The sequence below is a fragment of the Esox lucius genome, chromosome 13 (genome assembly GCF_011004845.1).
Source record: "Esox lucius isolate fEsoLuc1 chromosome 13, fEsoLuc1.pri, whole genome shotgun sequence".
Lineage (NCBI taxonomy): Eukaryota > Metazoa > Chordata > Actinopteri > Esociformes > Esocidae > Esox > Esox lucius.
The window spans coordinates 2913717-2938114 of record NC_047581.1 but is presented as its reverse complement, the minus strand read 5'-3'; the positions used below and the strand labels follow the sequence as shown (position 1 = coordinate 2938114).

Here is a 24398-nt window from a genome sequence, read left to right as displayed (position 1 = left end):
TCCACTGATTCCATCACACGGTCAAAGTCTGTGACATTTTCCAAGTCTCAGGTTTCCTCTTCATTGTCTGATTCATCTTCCGAGTCTGAGAGGGTAATGGCATCATTGTCCTCCAGAAAGTGTTCTCTCACACTCAGATTTGTTAACAACTAAATTAGCAACTAAATTCAGGGAAGTGAATGAGAGCTCTAGCAACGTGTTTGCACTTTCCATGTTTTACATTCTCGGGATTGCAATGATACTAACCAAGATTTCGCATTATCAGCCGGTGACTTGATAGACCAATCAGAACTCAGTATGTCAGCATGTCCAAACCCTTCATTATCCAACCCAATACAGGAAATGTTGTGTATTTTCTGCTGGTTAAACAAGGTTTGGAGTTTTACATTTTATTCGTATTTACACTTTGCATACTAGTTAGTTAATAAGTCACATTCAAGTTCACATCTTCAAGAAGGCATTTCTGCAAAAAAGACAAAATATTCAAAAAACGTTTTTTTGTCTTACAAACGGCTCTCCTGAAACGTAGTGACTTGCGTCTTAAGCCAGTTTCCTGAATTCTGTCACAAATGGCATGTGTTCTTGGGGTTACACAGAATGTTACGATGCCCACGACTCAGGGATGACTAGTTAATGTCATGTGTTCCTGGGCCTAACCAGACTGCTTTGAAAAGGAGTACCAAGTCCGGTTGCTTGGATTTACTCAGGTGTGTGTAATTACCAGTAGCCCTACGAGCTTGAGTGTGAAGGTGATCGAGGAATGCGGTAGTAATCTACACTGAACAAAATTATAAACGCAACACATTTTGTCCCCATTTATCATGAGCTGAACTCAATGATCTAAGACTTTCCCTATGTACCCAAAAGGCCTATTTCTCTCAAATATTGTCCACAAATCTGTCTAAATCTGTGTTAGTGAGAACTTCTCCTTTGCCAAGATAATCCATCCACCTCACAGGTGTAGCATATCAAGATGCTGATTAGACATGCATGATTATTGCACATGTGTGCCTTAGACTGGCCACAATAAAAGGCCACTCTAAAATGTGCAGTTTCACTGTATTGGGGGGGTCTGAAAACCAGTTAGTATCTGATGTGACCACCATTAGCCTCACGCAGTGCGACATATCTCCTTCGCATAGAGTTGATGAGGTTGTTGATTGTGGCCTCTGGAATGTTGGTCCACTCCTCTTCAATGACTGTGTAAAGTTGCTGGATATTGGCAGGACCTGGAACACGCTGTCATATACGCCGATCCAGAGCATCCCTAACATACTCAATGGGTGAGATGTCCGGTGAGTATGCTGGCCATGCAAGAACTGGGATGTTTTCAGCTTCCAGGAATTGTGTACAGATCCTTGCAACATGGGGCCGTGAATTATCATGCTGCAACATGAGGTGACTACTAAATACACATATTTAAGACACTATAGCAGACAGTTTTGCTAGGAGCTTCTGTTAAAGATCTGAATTTGACTACAACACAGTGTGTTGGGAGGTCTCTTTAACAATGACAAACTCAAATAACTTTTTGTACACGTGGTTATTTATCCTAATATCAGACATATCTAAAACACTCCCCCAAATAGTCATTAGCATTACTTTAGCTTGGCAAACATAATGAACACAAAGGACAGGACCTTGTCCCACTTAATCAATGCAAAATTATCTAATGGATAGGGCAGTTGTTGTCAGACATGCAACAAGGACAATTATTTCTTCAATGTTCTTGTGTTGTTTGATCCAAGAGAGGGATTGTGTAAACATGTCTGATTTATGGCTTTAGGGATTGACCTTTGAGTGGTGAGACCGGAAGGGAAAGGTGATTATGGGATTCATAATTTATCGTTTATGTCAAAAGGTTAACAGAGGTCATTTCCGGACTTCACAGGTGTCTTTTAGGGAGGGATGGTTTTTATGAGGTTGACCCAGGATGTTTGGGTAATAAGTGTTTTATGTATGTTTTCACAGGCGTAAGATGTTTTTTAAATGTGTTTCTCATTGGAGGGAGATGGGGCTGTGTTTCTTAGGGAAGGGTAGGGGGCTGGTCAAGGGAAGGGAGAGGCTGTGGACTTCTCATGGTTAGGGATGGGTGATGGGGGGCTGGTCAAGGGTGGTCTGGTTTTAGGGTTTTTGTGGAAGAGAGTGTGCGTTCGCGTGTGTTTGTGTGTGTTTGTCTGTGTGTGGATATTATATAAAGACTAGCTGTTTAAAAATTTCCCTAGGTTTCTGTAACTTGTTTTAAGATTTGTATAAAAGGGTTTTTAAAGTAAGTGTGAACACATAAGGAAACAAATAATAATGGCTTTGGTACTGAGCGATACACCATGACTCAAGTGGAAGGGGGGTTGATCAGGAAAGGACGTGTGTCTGTTTTTGGGTTGACTGCCCTTAGGCTGAATCTAAGGTGAATGTGCCTTTTTTAAAGAGGTTATTCTTAGGAAGTATATTTTGAGTAATAAAAAACAATGTTTTAACAGATGTCTAGTGACTAGAATTTGGAGAAGGAGGTGATCATAAAATAGCTCCCCCTTTTCTCTTGGAAATGAGGATTCTTGAAACGTTTCCATACATTGACACTCAGCAATTAAAATGTTAGCCCCACCCCAAGTGCTGGATGCATGTTTCTATCTTGGTAGTCTGGTTTTAAGACATTAGCGTATTTGAAGGGACTTAAAATATGTCACATAAAGCAAACAATACATTCTGCCCAGTTTTACCAGGGTTCAGAGATATGCCTTTACATGAAATAACAGGATATTTAGAGCAGGAGATCAAAATTAGAAAAGACACCTGTCCACACACTCAATCAAACAGACTCCAACCTCTCCACAATGGCCAAGACCAGAGAGCTGTGTAAGGACATCAGGGATAAAATTATAGACCTGCACAAGGCTGGGATGGGCTACAGGACAATAGGCAAGCAGCTTGGTGAGAAGGCAACAACTGTTGGGGCAATTATTAGAAAATGGGAGAAGTTCAAGATGACGGTCAATCTCCCTCGGTCTTGGCCTTCATGCAAGATCTCCCCTAGTGTGGCATCAATGATCATAAGGAAGGTGAGGGATCAGCCCAGAACTACACAACAGGACCTGGCCAATGACCATCTGGATGATCCAGAGGAGGAATGGGAGAAGGTCATGTGGTCTGATGAGAAAAAAAGAGCTTTTTGGTCTAAACTCCACTTGCCGTGTTTGGAGGAAGAAGAAAGATGAGTACAACCCCAAGAACACCATCCCAACCCTGAAGCATGGAGGTGGAAACATCATTCTTTGGGGATGCTTTTCTGCAAAGGAGACAGGACGACTGCACCGTATTGAGGGGAGGATGGATGGGGCCATGTATGGGTCATGGCTGGGTCTTCCAGCATGACAACGACCCGAAACACACAGCCAGGGCAACTAAGGAGTGGCTCCGTAAGAAGCATCTTAAGGTCCTGGAGTGACCTAGCCAATCTCCAGACCTGAACCCAATAGCAAATCTTTGGAGGGAGCTGAAAGTCCGTATTGCCCAGTGACAGCCCCGAAACCTGAAGGATCTGGAGAAAGACTGTATGTAGGAGTGGGCCAAAATCCCTGCTGCAGTGTGTGCAAACCTGATCAAGAACTACAGGAAACGTATGATCTTTGTAATTGCAAACAAAGGTTTTTGTACCAAATATTAAGTTCTGCTTTTCTGATGTATCAAATACTTATGTCATGCAATAAAGAGGAAATGAATTACTTAAAAATCATACAATGTGATTTTCTGGATTTTTGTTTTAGATTCTGTCACTCACAGTTGAAGAGTACTTATGATAAAAAGTATAGACCTCTACATGCTTTGTAAGTGGGAAACCTGCAAAATCGGCAGTGTATCAAATACTTGTTCTCCCCACTGTATATATATATATATGTTATTGTATTATCACTATTACAGATATATCCTACTGAAGACACAAATTGAACCCCAGGACCCGGCTAAGGTTATCCCGCTGTACCAAGGGAAATTCCGACCACAAAAGACAATCACCAGAGGTTGACTATTAAGCTGGTACAGCACAACTTCACAGGGTGTGAAAACATATGTTTTTTGTTTAACAGGTAGAATTATAATTCTTGGAAATAGATGCTGCAAACAACAACTTTCCAAGCATTTATAAGTGTTTTAAGCATGTCACAGTGCAACTCAAAACATTAAGCAAAGCAAACAGTCTATCTCATTCAAGGGGGTGGCCAAGCCCGAAGTATGTATTAACCCCTGCTACTTAACCAGACCCCACTTTGACCAGCCCCCATCACCCATCCCTAACCATGAGAATTCCACAGCCCCTCCCTTCCCTTGACCAGCCCCCTACCCTTCCCCAAGAAACACAGCCCCATCTCCTTTCTGTGAGAAACATTTAAAAAACATCTTACACCTGTGAAAACATACATAAAACACTTGTTTTACCCAAACATCCTGGGTCAAAGAATTACACAATGTACAGTAAGGATTTTGATCTTTAATATATTTCCTTCTCTAATATATTTCCCGATGTGTGATTTCAGTGTTCCCTTAATTATTTTGAGCAGTGTATATTGTAAATAATACTATTGTTAAGATGATTGCCCTATTTACAGCACTGCTTGAATTCCTGTGAATACAACAGAGATGGTGATTATATTTTAAATATTAAAATAAACTTAAAACATACGTATCTAAACCACAATTTGTAATAAAACCAATGCAAATAAAGGACACAAACAAAATTATTATATTTTTTACTGTTTACAGAACTTAACAGAAACTCAGATTTCATGAGTGCAAAACTGTAAACCCCTTCATTCAATAGCTTGCAGGACATTCATTTGCCGTGATAACTTGGAGTAAACATCTCCTATAGCCACTCAGTCGCTGACATCTTTGAGGGATTTCTGTCCATTCCTCCTTACAGAACTCAGCCAATTTAGTGAGGTTTGTGGGGTGTCTGGCCTGTACTGCCTGTTTCTGGTCATGCCACAGCATCTCGATTGGACTTTGACTTGGTCAATCCAAAACACAATTCTCCTGAACCATTCTTTGGTAGATTTCCTTGAATGCTTTGGGTCGTTGTCTTGTTGGAAGACAAAACACATTTTTTGTACTAGCGCTAGCTCCTGATGTTCAGTTGAATAATCTCCTGGTATACCTCAGAATTCATGAGGAAGAAAAGCAGCCCCAGATCTTGACATTCCCACTACCATGTTTGACTGTTTGGGTAAGGTTCCTTTTGTGGTCGGTGGTTTTGATTGTGACTCATCTGTTCAGAGAATAAACTTCCAGAAACCATTAAGTTTGTCCAGGTTGTCCATTTAGTTTTTTTTTACAGTAAAGGCTTCTTCCTAGCAATCCTCCAGGGGAGGACGGCCATTGGGGGGTTCAGGACTTTTCCTGGTCGGTTGGGCTGACCCAACTTATGTGGACCGCTCAGCAGATGAACTTATACTCTCCCTGTTTCTATTTCTCTGGCCCTGTTTCTATTTCTCTGATGGTTGTGTAGACAAACATGAATATGTCCAACATTTTTGCAGAACGGGATTGGTCAATATCTTAAGCAAAGTTTTTTGGTATTTGCTGCTTTTCATAAAATGAATGTGTTGTTAAAATGGAGAGGAAGAGGAAAGGTGGTGCAGAGAAAGTAAGAGATAAATTGCAATGTTCTCTTGAAGCAGATGCTTCCAAGTGCAGCAACAAAATGAAGATGTTTCCACGGCCTATTAAGAATACTGCTGACTGTGTTTATCCATCACACAGGCAGACTCAGCTCAGATGTGATTTTCCTGTCATACCAAAGTCAAGTAGTTCTACAACAGTGGCAGAAAACGGCACACATGATATCACGCTTAACACACTAGCTTCCCATTAATTTTAGTAGTGTTTGTTATAATGTTATTTTAAAATCTAGCGATATTTTATCCTCCTGTTCGTAAATGTTGAATGTGTGCTAGCTAGCTAACCAAAATACTGTGTAAATAAATTACTGATAATTGGAATTTTCTGTAAATATAATAAATTATAAATATTCTTAAATATATATATATAAAGAAATCTGTTAAAACTAGATTATATTATAGTCATATATATATATATATTATATTATTATTATTAATGGATAGTATAGTCAACCAAAAAAATGCTGAGAGAGCAGAAGTATCCACCAGTAGTTCATTAGCCTATTTCACAAGCAGATTATTATAATAAAAATATATTTGTGAAATCAAACAATCTAATAGGTAAAGTATTGTTAATTACTTTCACAATTACAGTAATTAACAATGACATCGTTTTACCTATTTACAAATTCAATTTTATTCTAAAAATACACCCACCCCATCAATATCAAATCATGACATTTCACTTCAGTTTACTTCTTATTTTAGAAGCATGTACTAACCTGAGATACAGCAAGGCTGAGTTCCTGTCATGTCAAAAACTCTCCATTTGTAAATTATTTGCCTCGCAGTGGAGCTCAAAGCCATTTATTTTTACTCACCCCTCCATGAACTGCCACCTTAATGTGGTGGAGGGGTTTGAGTACCCGAGTGACCCTAGGAGCTATGTTTTCTGGGGCTATATGCCCCTGGTAGGGTCTCCCAAGGCAAACAGGTCTTAAGCGACGGGTGAGACTAAGAGCGGTTCAAAACCCCCTTAATGATGCATAAGATTTTGAGTTCTGTGACGTCGCCCGGTATGGCGCAGCCGGGGCCCCACCCTAGAGCCAGGACCGGGGTTGGGGCTCGTATGCGAGCGCCTGGTGGCCGGGCCTTTCGCGAACGGGTGACGTGGGGCCGCCTTCCCGTGGGCTCACCACCCACAGGAGGGACCATAAGGGGCCGGTGCGAAGAGGATCGGGCGGCAGTCGAAGGCAGGGGCCTAGACAACTCGATCCCTGGACACGGAAACTGGCTCTAGGGACGTGGAATGTCACCTCGCTGGCGGGGAAGGAGCCTGAGATCGTGCGTGAGGTTGAGAGGTTCCGATTAGAGGTAGTCGGGATCACCTCTACGCACGGCTTGGGCTCTGGAACCACACTCCTTGAGAGAGGATGAACTCTTCACCACTCTGGAGTTGCCCATGGTGAGAGGCGGCGGGCTGGTGTGGGTTTGCTTATAGCTCCCCAGCTCTGCCGCCATGTGTTGGAGTTTACCCCGGTGAACGAGACGGTCGTTTCCCTGCGCCTACGGGTCGGGGATAGGTCTCTCACTGTTGTTTGTGCCTACGGGCCAAACGGCAGTGCAGAGTACCCGACCTTCTTGGAGTCTCTGGGAGGGGTGCTGGAAAGTGCTCCGACTATGGACTCTATCGTTCTACTGGGGGACTTCAACGCCCACGTGGGCAACAACAGTGACACCTGGAGGGGCGTGATTGGGAGGAACAGCCCCCCTGATCTGAACCCGAGTGGTGTTCAGTTATTGGACTTCTGTGCTAGTCACAGTTTGTCCATAACGAACACCATGTTCATGCATAAGGGTGTCCATCAGTGCACGTGGCACCAGGACACCCTAGGCCGCAGGTCGATGATCGACTTTGTTGTCGTCTCATATGACCTGCGGCCGTATGTCTTGGACACTCGGGTGAAGAGAGGGGCGGAGCTGTCAACTGATCACCACCTGGTGGTGAGTTGGATCCGATGGCGGGGGAGGAAGCTGGACAGACTCGGCAGGCCCAAGCGTACTGTAAGGGTCTGCTGGGAACGTCTGGCCGAGTCTCCTGTCAGAGAGATCTTTAACTCCCACCTCCGGCAGAGCTTCGACTGGATCCCGAGGGAGGTTGGAGATATTGAGTCCGAGTGGACCATGTTCTCCACCACCATTGTCGAAGCGGCCGCTCAGAGCTGTGGCCGTAAGGTCTCCGGTGCCTGTCGAGGCGGCAATCCCCGAACCCGGTGGTGGACACCGGAAGTAAGGGATGCCGTCAAGCTGAAGAAGGAGTCCTATCAGGCCTGGTTGGCTTGTGGGACTCCTGAGGCAGCTGACGGGTACCGACAGGCCAAGCGGGCTGCAGCCCGGGTGGTTGTGGAGGCAAAAACTCCGGCCTGGGAGGAGTGTGAGTCCATGGAGAAGGACTATCGGCGATGGAGAAGGATTCTAGCATACCATCCGGCGCCTCAGGGGAGGGAAACAGTGCCCTACCAACGCTGTTTACAGTAGAGGTGGGCAGCTGTTGACCTCAACTGAGGATGTCGTCGGGCGGTGGAAGGAGTACTTCGAGGATCTCCTCAATCCCGCTGTCACGTCTTCCATTGAGGAAGCAGAGGATGAGGGCTCAGAGGTGGACTCGTCCAATACCCGGGCTGAAGTCACAGAGGTGGTCAAGAAACTCCTCGGTGGCAAGGCACCGGGGGTGGATGAGATCCGCCCTGAGTACCTCAAGTCTCTGGATGTTGTGGGGCTGTCTTGGTTGACACGCCTTTGCAACATCGCGTGGCGGTCGGGGACAGTGCCTCTGGGATGGCAGACCGGGGTGGTGGTCCCTCTTTTTAAGAAGGGGGACCGGAGGGTGTGTTCCAACTATAGGGGGATCACACTTCTCAGCCTCCCCGGGAAAGTCTATGCCAGGGTTCTGGAAAGGAGAATACGGCTGATAGTAGAACCTCGGATTCAGGAGGAACAGTGTGGTTTTTGTCCGGGCCGTGGAACACTGGACCAGCTCTATACCCTCTACGGGGTGTTGGAGGGTTCATGGGAGTTTGCCCAACCAATCCACATGTGTTTTGTGGATTTGGAGAAGGCATTCGACTGTGTCCCTCGCGGCATCTTGTGGAGAGTGCTTCGGGAATATGGGGTCCTGGGTCCTTTGCTAAGGGCTGTCAGGTCCCTGTACGACCGAAGCAGGAGCTTGGTCCGCATTGCCGGCAGTAAGTCAGACTTGTTCCCAGTGCATGTTGGACTCCGGCAGGGCTGCCCTTTGTCGCCGGTTCTGTTCGTAATTTTTATGGAGAGGGAAGTCTGGGCATCCCTGCTTAGACTGCTGCCCCTGCGACCCGGCCCCGGATAAGCTGATGATGATGATGATGATGAGAAATGTATGTTTTTGTGATGTTACTGTACAGTTGTATAGTAACATCACAAGGATGTTAATATGATGTATTGTCTGAGGTGATCATGAGGTGAAATGTTATCAACCACCTAGACAGTTTGTTTTGCTCAGCCAAGATTTGACTGATCTCGTTGACTAATCGACAAATGGATTTTTCTTTCCTTCTGTATGACCATGAGTCATCTATGGAAATCATTTTAGAAAATGTCGATTTTAAAACCAGCTAATAAGATTCATGGCATTAAATGTATATGGTATATTCCATATACAAAACATTAGTTTTTTTCTTGTAGACATTCAATATTTCAATATAAGGTATTATCAAATTGCATTAGTGGGGGCAGAGCAATAATCAGATGACCACTCCTGCTAGCTCAACCATGCACTCCCTGAGTGAGAAAGTTGTGCGTATTGTCCAACAAGCGATTTATGAAAGACAATTGCTATTCCCCTTTACTAAAATCCAGTTCTTTAATGCTTTAAGGCACTGTTGGAATAAATAAGAATGAACAAGTAAGTAACTAAAGAGGGGCATTGACAAGATAACTAGGTCTAAAACATTTTATCTTACCTCTAAGGGGCCTCCAAAACAGCAGTAAAAGTATCTAACTTAGAGTTTCCTATTAACTCTGTTTCTGTTAAGAAAAAGTACATTAATGAGAGTTCCAATGCTCAGTTTATGGGAGCCATAGCTATCTCTCCAACAATAAGTGCTTAGGCAGTTGATGAACTGGATAATTTTAATGCCAAAATATTGAATGTCATGGATCGTATTGATCCATGACATTCAATATTTGAATGTCGCTTCACTTACAGAATAGATTTTAAAGTGGTGCTTTTAGTTTATTAATCACTGAATGGATTAAGCCTCAAATACATTTCTGATATGTTTGAAGAATATAAACTGAGCAGGGGGTTTAGCAGTTATCCTGCACACAACTGGTATAAACTACAAGAAGATCTTAGATGTGCCCCAAACGTAAATCCAGGTTAGAAACACTTCTCTTTTCCCACGCCTATGACTGAGCGTTTAAACTTAACCGCATTATTTAGCCTCAAGAACCTGTGTTTTTATCCCATTTTTATTCTATTTCTATTTTCTTATTATGAATTTCTTATTATGTTTGTTCTGATGATGGTGTTCTGATGTTTTAATTTGAGTATTTGTATTTATACTATTGTATTTTTATATATTTTTTATTTTTCTTTGTAAAGCGCATTTAATTGCTTCTATGTATGAATTGTGCTATACAAATGAACTTGCTTGCTTGCTATTAAAACCAAATCTTCACAAATCTTCCAAGACCAATTTTTACTAAGGAATGGGATGTAATCTTAAGCTTAGAGAAAGTGTGGGGTTGACCCCATTGCTATGGATTACATCATGTTCCTTGAAAAAGCTTACTTACAATGCTCACAGTGATTGGCTGAAAGGGGATGGGTCGCAGTGAATTAATCATAGCAATAGTGTAGAAGAATGTGTCATGCTGCCATACTAAAATAAAGATATTCAAATAAAATATAGGCGAAGTGTTACTGATTAAATATGAAACCAAGAATTATATACAGACTAGTCAAGTATTAGATTAGATTAAACTTTAATGTCATTGAACAGTACAATGAAATACAGTTAGCATCTAACTGGAAGTGCATATAGAGGAGGGCAGAATATTAATATTAAGTATAATGTATGTTACAAGTGGAATGTATAGATGTGAAATGAAGGCAAATGCAAGGACAATTGTCAATTCTAATTGTGTAATTAAGGCAAATTGAAGGTGTCTGTGCAACTGAAATGCAGGGTTAGCAGCAATGTGGTTCCCGAGGTAGATGTGTACATGTAGAAACTGAAAACATTCCCAGGCACCAACATAACGTGGCTGATTACGAGGCAAATTGCCAGCAGCAACCATTTTAGGATTGTTTGTTTTAGGATTTGGTCTCAGTGACTTAGGATTCCTCATTACCCCTACATTTTCACAGATTTGGGAGCTGGTTTTAGCACTAAAATGCTTTGTGAAATACTCTTAGACCAAAAATGTAGGAGTCTTAAAATTAGGACTGACACGCCCATTGTTTTTAAGAGCATCGACCAACTTCTGAACTAACAATCAACTAGTGGACTGAATGGGGTCAGACCTAGTTATTGCACAGGTCAAAGATTGGTGATATATAGCTTTTGCTGGACTTGCAATGGAGGCCACATGATCATGCATTTTATATGTATTAGGCTCCTTATTAGTATGTACAAAACAATCAGAATAGTACATGCTGTTCAGTTTGACGCAACACAACTGTTAGACCCGGTAATTACTGCAACTTTTCAATATGTTTGCTATGGTAAATTGCAGTACATTCATTTGTGAGTTAAATACAACACCTCCTAGATTGATTTGCATTGAAGTCAATAAACTGACTAGGAAACCTACAGGATGGAAAGTAGCCAAACCTTAGCTTTAGGGCTTGCTATTTGAGCAGTATTTTTAACAAGTGATGTAAGTCCACAATGCCATTATGTACCTACGGATCTATTAAGGTTAGAGTTGCATCCACATTGAATTTCTCATCCTTACTGAATGTTTCTACAGACAAAGAAACAATACATTAATGTTTGTAGTTGGTATTATTTTTCACTGCCTTTTTCCTCCATCACTTCTCTTAACAGGACACAGAGTTGCATGGACGAGTGTTGGAAGAGCAGCTACTGGGAGCTGAACAGCGATTGGAGGAGAGTCAGGAAGAGCAGGAGAACTTTAAGAAGAGTCTGAGGAGCCTACTGGAGCTGCTGGATGGGAAGATCTTTGAGTTGACAGAGCTCAGGGATAGCCTGGCCAAACTGATGGAGGAGGGCAGCTAGACTCTTACACACCACCCCAACTGTCTAATAAAATGAATTTACAAATATATAGACACACTGACCCCTACTGGCAGTCAGATGACCACACACACAAAGACACCCCAGGTGTCTTGTTTCCTTGAGGGAATAAAACTCACAGACCTAATGTTAGACATACAGAAGCCTCACACTGGTTTGGGTCCCGACTTTCCAACTACCAGAGCAAAAGTATACCCTGCTGCCAGACCATCACGCCCACAAAACCTAGTGTTAAAGGCATGGAACACCCTTACTGGCTGCCAGGTGTACTCTGTTTGCACCTTCTGTTTCCAAAACAACCGAAGAACCTCCTGTAGCTGCTGCCACACTGCCCTTAGCTGTTGAACATACAAAACTGTGCCCCTTGCTGATACTGACAACTATGTCTCAGCCGCAACATCTTTTGTAGACTGATGGAAGCAACCCCTGCTGGCAGACTCAACACAATATGCCTATATAGTGTGCGTATACAGTAGTCAGCATGTGGCTCAGCTGGAAAATAATCAACAAATCTGGTTTTACCAGCACCATATTCCAACACGCCATATTCCAACACAGGTTTTCAGAAGACAGATTCAAAGGATGGGCCCTCATTTAACCACGGACACCCAGAACAGGAGCAGGAGTAATGTCTAACACACAACTTGGTCTAGAGGCTGGGAGTTGGAGTTCTGTTTACATTGATATTCATGTTTTCTGCACTGGAATATGACAGAACTTTTTGGCAATATAAAAATACAATATCACAATTGCATCTTCCAGAAACATTGTCATGCTATATTTAGAACTCATCTTCACTATAATATTTCTTCTTTAATCATCCCATATTTTTCCACCAGCCGATCCCTCAATACCTGCGTTTTGGAGAAAAATTGCTGAATGTTGTAAACATTTTAGTCAGCCCTTTGTTTTTTTATGTTTTAAACCATACACCCTTCCTCCTGAACAAAGAACTGAGTTGCCAAGCTTGGTACGAGAGTGTTACTCCTGAAATCCACACTGGTTAAGTATTTATGTGTGTGTGTGTGTGTGTGTGTGTGTGTGTGTGTGTATGTGTGTCTGGAGATCTGTATTGTACACACTGAGCAATATCAGACATGATCTGGATGACAATATTTCAATTGAACTATCAGGTTTTCAACTCAGTGGACTGACTTAGACACTAAGACTTCACCCTAAGATGAAACCCTATTCCTCATATAGGGCTTTACTTACTACAATGTTCAGTGAATAGAAAGACAGGATGTTAGAAACAGTTTTATAGTTTCTCTGTGTCACAGTTAAACAAAATGCACAGTATGACATTCAATTATTACATTTGTGTAGATGTCCATTGCACACAAGCTTTTAACGCATCCCCTAAGTTCAAAACATATGGGGAACAATTAGGGTTTACAGTCTTGCTGAAAGACTGAAGAACACATTTTTCACAGTGCTAGCAATGGAATTTCATCTAGCAATATTTCAGTAACTGTTTAGATGCTATAAGTACTTCGCTATCTGCCATCCAGATGCATATATTCACATTGAAATATAAGGTCATAGCTGAACACAAATGTCATATGTGAAAAAGTAAGAAACAACATATAATAAATGCGTCTGTACGGCACTACAAGAGGAATAGGGGCCATAAATGTGCCCTAAGACTTAGTCTCGGAGACATGAGTACAGTTCTTTACTATGGGCCTGAACTGCGATGAACATAATTGTTCAAGACATTGATCTGGGGTGTAACAAAAATGTGTGTTGAATTTGCTAAATTTGTATTTTCTGCAACTCGTTTGGATCACAAATAAATAAATGTTGTAGATAATACACTATGATACTGAAAAACGCTGATACTGAAGAGAACACAAATTTGTCTTATTTTTTAAATGATGGTACTTACTGTAGGTATGACCTATTTAAAGGTGTGAGAAAACAGGCAATATTTTTTGACTACTCAAAGTAATTGTTAAGAAAAGTGACTATGATGTTTATTAAGATGTACCTCAGGCTAAGGATGGTGATGATGCAGTGGTATTATGATGAAATGCTTGAGGTGGAGAATAAGTTGCCAAATTAAATTGTCAGTATGATGTTTTCTAAATAAGAAAACAGTATAACATTATTTAAGACATTTTATAATCACCATTTCCATTTTTTATAATAATACTACTGGAAGCACTCGATGTAAAGTTGGTAAAAAAATTTTTTAGACTGACCTATTTCATAATAGGAACATTTTGTTGACAGGCTGTCCAGACTGACATCATATTGTGGTAGTTGCACAGTGCATTCGGAAAGTATTCAGACCCCTTCACATTTTCCACATCTTTAAAAAATATCCTCATCAGTTCACACACAAAACCCCATAATAACCAAGCAAAAACTAGTTTTCACCTTTCTTAAACAATAAAAAATAGAAATATAACATTTACAATGAGGGAAAAAATTCTGAAATAAGTATTTGACCCCTCTGCAAAACATGACTTAGTGGCAAAACCCTTGTTGGCAATCACAGAGGTCAGACGTTTCTTGTAGTTGGCCACCAGGTTTGCACACATCTCAGGAGGGATTTTGTCCCACTCCTCTTTGCAGATTTCTCCAAGTCATTAAGGTTTCAAGGCTGACGTTTGGCAAATCAAACCCTCAGCTCCCACCACAGATTTTCTATGGGATTAAGGTCTGGAGACTGGCTAAGCCACCCCAGTACCTGAATATGCTTCTTCTTGAGCCACTCCTTTGTTGCCTTGGCTGTGTGTTTTGGATCAATGTCATGCTGGAATACCCATCCATAACCCACTTTCAATGCCTTGGCTGAGGGAATGAGGTTTTCACCCAAGATTTGACAGTACATGGCCCCGTCCATCGTCCCTTTGATGTGGTGAAGTTGTCCCCCTGTCCCCTTAGCAGAAAAACACACCCAAAGCATAATGTTTCCACATCCATGTTTGATGGTGGGGAAGGTGTTCTTGGGGTCATAGACAGCATTCCTCCATCTCCAAGCAAGACACGAGTTGAGTTGATGCCAAAGAGCTCGATTTTGGTCTCATCTGCCCACAACACTTTCACCCAGTTCTCCTCTGAATCATTCAGATGTTCATTGGCAAACTTCAGACAGGCCTGTACATGTGCTTTCTTGAGCAGGGGGACCTTGCGGGCGCTGCAGGATTTCAGTCCTTCACGGCGTAGTGTGTTACCAATTGTTTTCTTGGTGACTATAGTCCCAGCTGCATTGAGATCATTGACCAGATCCTCCCATGTAGTTCTGGGCTGATTCATCACCGATTTCATGATCATTTCAACTCCACAAGGTAAGATCTTGCATGGAGCCCCAGACCGAGGGAGATTGACAGTTCTTTTGTGTTTCCTCCATTTTTGAATAATCGCACCAACTGTTGTCACCTCACCAAGCTGCTTGGCTATGGTCTTGTAGCCCATTCCAGCCTTGTGTAGGTCTACAATCTTGTCCCTCACATCCTTGGACAGCTCTTTGGTCTTGGCCATGGTGTAGTGTTTGGAATCTGATTGATTGATTGCTTCTGTGGACAGGTCTCCCTTTAAGAGTGTGCTCTTAATCTCAGCTCGTTTCATAAAAGACACATGGTAGCCAGAAATCTTTCTGATTGATAGGGGATCAAATACTACTTTTTTCACTCATTAAATTGCAAATCAATTTATAATTTTTTTAACATGCATATTTACAGGATTTTTTTGTTGTTATTCTGTCTCTCACTGTTCAAATAAACCTACCATTAAAATTATAGACAGATAATTTTTTGTCAGTGGGCAAATGTACAAAATCAGCAGGAGATCCAATATTTTTTACCTCACTGTATGTACATATTCAGACTCTTTGCTAATGACACTTTTGAGCTCTGGTGCATCCTCTTTCCACTGATCAATCTTGACATGTTTCAACAACTTGATTGGAGTTCCCATGTGGAAAATGTAATTTATTTGAAATGTTTTGGAAAGTTTTGGACGGTTTGCAGCCGAGTGTGAAGCGGTGGGGATGAAAATCAGTACCTCCAAATCCGAGGCCATGGTCCTCAGTCGGAAAAGGGTGGCTTGCCCACTTCAGGTTGGTGGAGAGTGCCTGCCTCAAGTGGAGGAGTTTAAGTATCTAGGGGTCCTGTTCACGAGTGAGGGAAGGATGGAACGGGAGATTGACAGACGGATCGGTGCAGCTTCTGCAGTAATGCGGTCGATGTATCGGTCTGTCGTGGTGAAGAAAGAGCTGAGCCGCAAGGCGAAGCTCTCGATTTACCGGTCAATCTACGTTCCTACTCTCACCTATGGTCATGAGCTTTGGGTCATGACCGAAAGGACAAGATCCCGGATACAGGCGGCCGAAATGAGCTTTCTCCGCAGGGTGGCTGGGCGATCCCTTAGAGATAGGGTGAGAAGCTCGGTCACCCGGGAGGAGCTCAGAGTAGAGCCGCTGCTCCTCCACATCGAGAGGGGTCAGCTGAGGTGGCTTGGGCATCTGTTTCGGATGCCTCCGCAACGCCTTCCTGGGAAGGTGTTCCGGTCCCGTCCCACCGGGAAGAGACCCCGGGGAAGACCTAGGACACGCTGGAGGGACTATGTCTCCCGGCTGGCCTGGGAACGCCTCGGTGTCCCCCCGGAAGAGCTGGAGGAAGTGTCTGGGGAGAGGGAAGTCTGGGCATCCCTGCTTAGACTGCTGCCCCCGCGACCCGGCCCCGGATAAGCGGAAGATGATGCGATGCGATGTTTTGGAAAGGCACACACCTGTCTATACAAGGTTCCACAGATGACAGTGCATGCTGGACCAAAACCAAGCCATGAGGTTGAAGGAGCTGTTGGTAGAGCTCCGAGAGCGAAAGGGTACCAAACAATTGGCAGCATTGAAGGTCCTCAAAAATGGTGGCCTCCATCATTCTTAAAGGGAAAACGTTTAGAACCACCAACACACCTTCTAGAGGTGGCCATCCATCCCAACTGAGCAATTGGGGGAGAAGGGCCTTGGTCAAGGAGATGACCAAGAACTCGATGGCCTCAACATTTTCTCTGCTCTGATGAAACCAAGATAAAACTCTTTGGCCTAAATGCCAAGCGTCATGTCTGGATGAAACCAGGCACAGCTCATCACTTGGTATATACTATCCCTACAGTGAAGCATACTGCTGTGGGAATGGAACTCAGGGACTAGTCAGGATCAAGGGAAGGATGAACAGAGCACAGTATACACAGATCCTTTATGAAAACATTTTCCAAAGCACTCAGGACCTGAGACTGGAAGCTAAGGATCACCTTGCAACAGGAGAACAACACTAAGCATACAGCCAAGAGAACATAGGATTGGATTTGGGACAAGTCTGTCAATGTCCTTGAGTGGCTCAGCAATAGCCTGAATTTATACCTGACAAACATCTCCGGAAAGACCTAGAATTGGCTTTGCAGTGATGTTCCCTATCCAAGCTGACAGAGCTTGAGATGGTCAGCAGAAAATAATAGATGTCCCAAAGACAGATTTGCCAAGCTTGAGTCATAACCACGAAGATGCAAGGCAGTAATCACTTGAAGGAATCGGAAAATGTGAAGGCCATGATTTAGTTACCAGTTAAATTATTATTTTCTAGTTAGTAAATAAATGTTTGTCTATGTTCTGGTATTCTGTCCTAATAGGCTGTCATTGGAATGTTTATGGTTAACAGATGTTTCTGTAAGGTGGGAATACTGGGACAAAAGGGTTGCTTTTAATTGCCTAGCTTGCTTGATCCTTGAGATAACACCCCTGTGTCATTGGAAGAGCCCCAGAAAACAGACTGGACAATGCCACTGATTGATTAGGGGTCTATTCTACAGGACTGGTTTTGTTTTCCTTAGGTCAGTTAACCAACCCCCACTACTTGAGTTTCGGATATAACCAAATTGCAGTTTTGGAAAAAGGTCTCTTGCATTTTCCTGACCGCTGCATGCTTCTCTGCTCTTGCAAACACCTCAAATCTCCAGAGTAGTTTTAATCTTTACTTGTATTGTAATTTTAATACTCTCTTTATAAATTATATTCATCTGTTACATTAACTCATTGTCAATTTGGAATGAATCTAAAACGGGTCGAAATCCAGTTCCACCACACTGCAATAGGTGCTTCAACAAAGTACTGAGTAAAAAAGGGGTCTGAATACTGTAAATATGATATTGTCATATTGTAAACTGTGTTTTCTTAGTACATTTGGAAACAGTTCTACATTGTTTAGCAAAAATACATTTAATCCATTTTAGAATAAGGCTGTAGCCTAACACAAGTAAAGGGGACGGAATACTTTCCAAACGTGCTGTATACTGGCTAAACAATATTGGAGAAAATGCATTCTTGAGATTGACGACCTGGGACCGTATTCACAAAACATCTTAAAGCTAAAAGTAACTCCAAATTGCTAAATTAGGAGAAACTCTTAAAAACAATGGGTGTGTCAGTCCTAGTTTCAGGACTCCTACATTTTTGGTCTAAGTGTATTTCACAAAGCATTTTGGCACTAAAACTAGCTCCTAAATCTGTGAAATTGTAGGGGTAATGTTAAGTCACTAAGACCAAATCCTAAAAAAAAAATCCTAAAATGGCTGCTGCCAGCAATTCACCTCATAATCAGCCACATGATGTTGGTGCCTGGGTGCCCAAGGACAGTGTTACATCACTGAGGCAATAGGCGATACAGCCTTGGGTGCTGAACCTACTACTTATAAATGCAATAAATGTTTCAGATTATATCATCTGCAAAGACATGTATAGTGAGGTTAATTTATGTATAAATACAATTATGTTTTGGTATAGGCTAAATGCATTGAATGATAGAGAATAAAACATTGTAGTCTAGTGTATTTCTAAATAATTGGCCCAATATCCTATTACCTGTGGCAGTCGTTTGTCGCTTGAATTCTGCAATCTGCCGTTGCCTAAGACTGCAAAGAATACCAGCGCTTTTCACACTCATCAGTGATTCTGGACAGACTTTTTGGTGGGTTTTAGAAGTTATCCCAATTCAACATTTTCGTTTAATAATGTCCTTCGTTTCATGCACAAGTTGGCCAAGAAGTAAAAGCTGTTCTTGCATCCAGTTTGGTTTTCGTTTGCACAATGTAGGGTCACACGTCTTACTAATGGCCATGGTTGTTCTAGTGTGATTATTTAAAGGCTGCTTATATGCATATCCGTTTTTGTTTACAAGCTGCCAGACATGTAAGATTCTGACAATTAGCTGAACATATACTTGACTATATCATTCTTGGTTTCACGTTTAATCAGGGATATTTAGCCTACATTTTAGTTTGAATATTTTATTTCAGTATGGCAACATGACACATCCTTCTACAGTATTGTTATGATGAATTCACAGACAGAGACCCATCCCCTATCAGCCAATCACTATGGGCATAGTAAGTAAGCTTGTTCATGGAACACCACATCATCCATAGCAATGGGGTAAACTCCGCCTTTTATCTTAGCTTAAGATTTCTCCCCAATCCTTAGTAAAAGTTGGTCTCAGCGGCTTTGTGAATAGATTGTTAGGGGAAACTCTTATATATATGTATACACTTATATACACTTACCTAAAGGATTATTAGGAACACCATACTAATACTATGTTTGACCCCCTTTCGCCTTCAGAACTTCCTTAATTCTACATGGCATTGATTCAACAAGGTGCTGAGAGCATTCTTTAGAAATGTTGCCCCATATTGATAGGATAGCATCTTGCAGTTGATGGAGATTTGTGGGATGCACATCCAGGGCACGAAGCTCCCGTTCCACCACATCCCAAAGATGCTCTATTGGGTTGAGATCTGGTGACTGTGGGGGCCATTTCAGTACAGTGAACTCATTGTCATGTTCAAGAAACCAATTTGAAATGATTCGAGCTTTGTGACATGGTGCATTATCCTGCTGGAAGTAGCCATCAGAGGATGGGTACATGGTGGTCATAAAGGGATGGACATGGTCAGAAACAATGCTCAGGTAGGCCGTGGCATTTAAACGATGCCGAATTGGCATTAAGGGGCCTAAAGTGTGCCAAGAAAACATCCCCCACACCATTACACCACCACCACCAGCCTGCACATTTGTAACAAGGCATGATGGATCCATGTTCTCATTCTGTTTATGCCAAATTCTGACTCTACCATCTGAATGTCTCAACAGAAATTGAGACTCATCAGACCAGGCAACTCAGATCCAGTCTTCAACTGTGGAGATGAGTGGTACCCGGTGGGGTCTTCTGCTGTTGTAGCCCATCCGCCTCAAGGTTGTGCGTGTTGTGGCTTCACAAATGCTTTGCTGCATACCTCGGTTGTAACGAGTGGTTATTTCAGTCAAAGTTGCTCTTCTATCAGCTTGAATAAGTTGGCCCATTCTCCTCTGACCTCCAGCATCAACAAGGCATTTTCGCCCACAGGACTGCCGCATACTGGATTTTTTCCCTTTTCACACCATTCTTTGTAAACCCTAGAAATGGTTGTGCGTGAAAATCCAAGTAACTGAGCAGATTGTGAAATACTCAGACCGGCCCGTCTGGCACCAACAACCATGCCACGCAAAAAACTGCTTAAATCCCCTTTCTTTCCCATTCTGACATTCAGTTTGGAGTTCAGGAGATTGTCTTGACCAGGATCACATCCCTAAATGCATTGAAACCACTGCCATGTGATTGGTTGATTAGATAATTGCATTAATGAGAAATTTAACAGGTGTTCCTAAGAATACTTTAGGTGAATGTATACACTTTAACTGCTGTTTGGGAGGCTCCTTACTGGTAAGATAAAATGCTTTGTGAATAAAGCCCCAGATTTCAACCAATAAATTAAATAATTATGACTCTGTATTCTTACTGCGTCAGGTTGAGAAAACCATTTGGGTTTCGGTTCCAGGGATTCCATACACGGTCTGAATATGTCATTGAACCATGGCCAAGTTAATAGTCTGCTGGGAAATTAAACAATTATTGAGTCTATTTTTTCAACCTATACCTGACAGGACTTAACTGTCAAGTTTACTTCTAAACAATTTTTTTAATAATTATTATATTTTTTGGTGAAGTTCGTGGTACAGTTTGCAGAAAGAAACCTTCATTATAGTTTTGCCAGTATTGCACAGATGGTAAGGAAATCCAACAAGGAAAATACAAAAAAACCCAAAGTGCAAAATCAACAAATACTTAAATCCATCTAAAACATATATGTATGGACTGAAGCGAAGTGCATAACTGTCCTATATTCTGAAAAATCGAAATTTGAAATTATTTTTGGGATTGTGGATGCTTGGGAGCAACATATGCTACCATCCAGATGTCTTATTCAGGGAAGGCCTTGCTTATTTCAGCAAGACAATGCCAAACCATATTTTGCACGTATTATAATAGCATGGCTCTGTAGTAAAAGAGTACTAAATTGACCTGCTTACTGTCCAGACCAGTCAACCATTTTGTATATTACGAAGCAAGAAATACAACAAAGGATAAATCCTATATCAAGCAAGATTGGAAACAAAAGAAAAACAACCGAAGTTCCTTATCCATCCTACTCCCTGTTGTGTATCTTCCTCTATCCTGTCCTAAAACCCATTGTTCTGTATCTACTCCCATCCTGCTGAAGATTTACGTTTACCTCAAAACCTCATACTTCCTTTCCCACAGCACAACCAACATTCCTTTTCTTATCTAAATATGGGGACTTTAATCAATAAGAATACATCAGTTCAAGAAATTTCCATTACAAACCTGGGTTATAACAGTTTATTATTCTATTTAAATGTACGGTTCCAGGGATTCCATACCGGGTCTGAATATGTCATTCATTGAATCATGGACAAGTTAATAGTCTGCTGGGAAATTAAACAATTATTGAGTCTATTTTTTCAACCTATACCTGACGGGACTTAACTGTCAAGTTTACTTCTAAACAATTTTTTTTATAATTATTAAATTTTTTGGTGAAGTTCGTGGTACTGTTTGCAGAAAGAAACCTTCATTATAGTTTTGCCAATATTGCACAGATGGTATGGAAATCCAACAAGGAAAATACAAAAAAACCCTAAGTGCAAAATCAACAAATATTTAAATCCATCTAAAACATATATGTATGTTACATGCCCACATTACTCATAAAAATAGGCAACTTAAGTACTTGGTATACAATGTTTTATTAAGCAACAGTAGATAGGTCATAGGTTTGAATATGTAAGAAGGACAGAGAGAAGGCAAAACATTTTTTTTTTTTTTATACTGTTGGTATATAAATGTGTCTGAGAAATCAGGAAATGTTTTAATAAAGACATAATTTTACAATTTTAGCTATTGATTGGATGCATTTCTTGTTGAGACTTTGTTTATAACGTGACTTTTTAACATTACTTTAAAAACATTCTATGGCCAGATTTGCTTTCCTCTTTCATGATGCAGGATATCCCAACCTTCCTTTGAGAAGGAAAATGTGATCCCCTATTCATGCCAATGCTCAACTTCAATCACAAGTACAGTACAGTTGACAGGACAGTAAATGTTCTAGAAGGAAGAAAATCATCTGGATATGTAAGAGACATTAATTAAACAGTTACACAAAATGTATGTAAAACAAGAGAAAGAATACAAGTTAAATATGGTACATGGTAACGTCAGTTGCGCTGTTAGTCTATGCTTGATGTGCTCTGTTCGTTAAGGTTTGCAAAGGTGATGTACTTGGATGATACATATTTGAATTAAATCTATCTTACCCTGAGGTGTTCTTAAAGGCCCATGGAGTTGTTTCTTTAAAACAAGCCATTATTTATTTCTGGCCCAGCCTGGAATTAGCGTTATTAACATTGCCCAAATTCATAAATTGAAACTGTGCTTCCCGAGCAACAAAAGCTGCATGGCTTCAAAACGACCTGTTGATGTTGTATTCTTAAAAAACATTTTAATTTTCGCTTATTTTCAACGGAATTGATACTTACTATGTTTACAGTTTTGTTCACAAATGGTATCAATCCACGTGTTTTTTTTTTAAAAATATATGTTTTTCAGTGTAAAATTACAAAGAGTTTGGGGATCTCATCATGTGACAAGGCCGAAAAACAATATTGGATGGCCATGATCTTCGGGACCTTGGTGGCACTGCATTAAAAACAGACACAATTCAGCAGTGGAAATTACTGCATGGGCTCAGGAATACTTCTGAAAAACATTTTCTGTAAACACACATTTTCGCTGCATGTTATAAACTCTACTATACAAAGAAGAAACCATATATTAAAAAAATAATAATGCCCAACGTCATTTAAGATGGACTGAAGCGAAGTGCATAACTGTCCTATATTCTGAAAAATCAAAATTTGAAATTATTTTTGGGATTGTGGATGCTTGGGAGCAACATATGCTACCATCCAGATGTCTTATTCAGGGAAGGCCTTGCTTATTTCAGCAAGACAATGCCAAACCATATGTTGCACGTATTATAATAGCATGGCTCTGTAGTAAAAGAGTACTAAATTGACCTGCTTACAGTCCAGACCAGTCAACCATTTTGTATATTACGAAACAAGAAATACAACAAAGGATAAATCCTATATCAAGCAAGATTGGAAACAAAAGAAAAACAACCGAAGTTCCTTATCCATCCTACTCCCTGTTGTGTATCTTCCTCTATCCTGTCCTAAAACCCATTGTTCTGTATCTACTCCCATCCTGCTGAAGATTTACGTTTACCTCGAAACCTCATACTTCCTTTCCCACAGCACAACCAACATTCCTTTTCTTATCTAAACATGGGGACTTTTATCAATAAGAATACATCAGTTAAAGATATTTCCATAACAAACCTGGGTTATAACAGTTTATTATTCAATTTAAATGTACACTTTAGCCTAGCTTAAACAATTCTTAAACTTCTCTCCACAGGTTGCATTGGAAATGCAGTGCATGGAAAGGCTAAAATCAAGAATTCAATTCTCAGATAAAGCCTCTCCTCTATGCCAACAGAGGCCCAAAACTTGGTTTTGAGAAAAAATGACTTGAACAAAGGTGGGAAAAAATTTTAACCTCAAGAACACGCGAACAGGCAAAAAACATGTTTGAACAAAGAAATGTTAAGATCGGACGCGAAGATCAATTTATTGAGTCAAGCATACACTCTTAAAATGTTTTGATTCTATTTTTTTTCATATTATGACATTATTTGTTAATTTATTTCATTTTTATTTCATTTAAACAAAATATTTCAATTATGTTTTTCTTTTCTTACGATCAATACTGTGGAATCTGAGCATTAACAATTTCAATATGAATGTACGTTTCATTGGGAGTGATAATGAGATAATTAGAACAACAGAGACCTCTGTTTAGATTATCTCTCTGTAGGTTGCGCTCTGATAACCACAGGAATGTTTACATTGACCATTTGGCATGGGAGTTACTGTCTTGGAAACCTGATCTTTGCTAGGTAGACACACCCTTCAATGTATATATCAGCTTGTGACCAACATTACAGTGAGAAGAGATTGAGT

At 41.1% G+C, this 24398-nt stretch overlaps 1 protein-coding gene across 9 annotated transcripts in view; it reads left to right on the top strand.

Annotated features, from left to right (window-relative positions):
* homer1b (homer scaffold protein 1b) overlaps positions 1-13753 on the top strand; it is a 198745-nt gene extending 184992 nt beyond the window's left edge. For all 9 annotated transcript variants that reach the window (XM_010902459.3, XM_020044810.3, XM_034296250.1 and 6 more), the window contains one exon: positions 11705-13753. In XM_010902459.3, the coding sequence (XP_010900761.2) occupies positions 11705-11896 (192 nt within the window). In that variant the 3' untranslated portion in view covers positions 11897-13753. The remainder of the gene's footprint in view (positions 1-11704) is intronic.
* The last annotated feature ends 10645 nt before the right edge of the window (positions 13754-24398 follow it).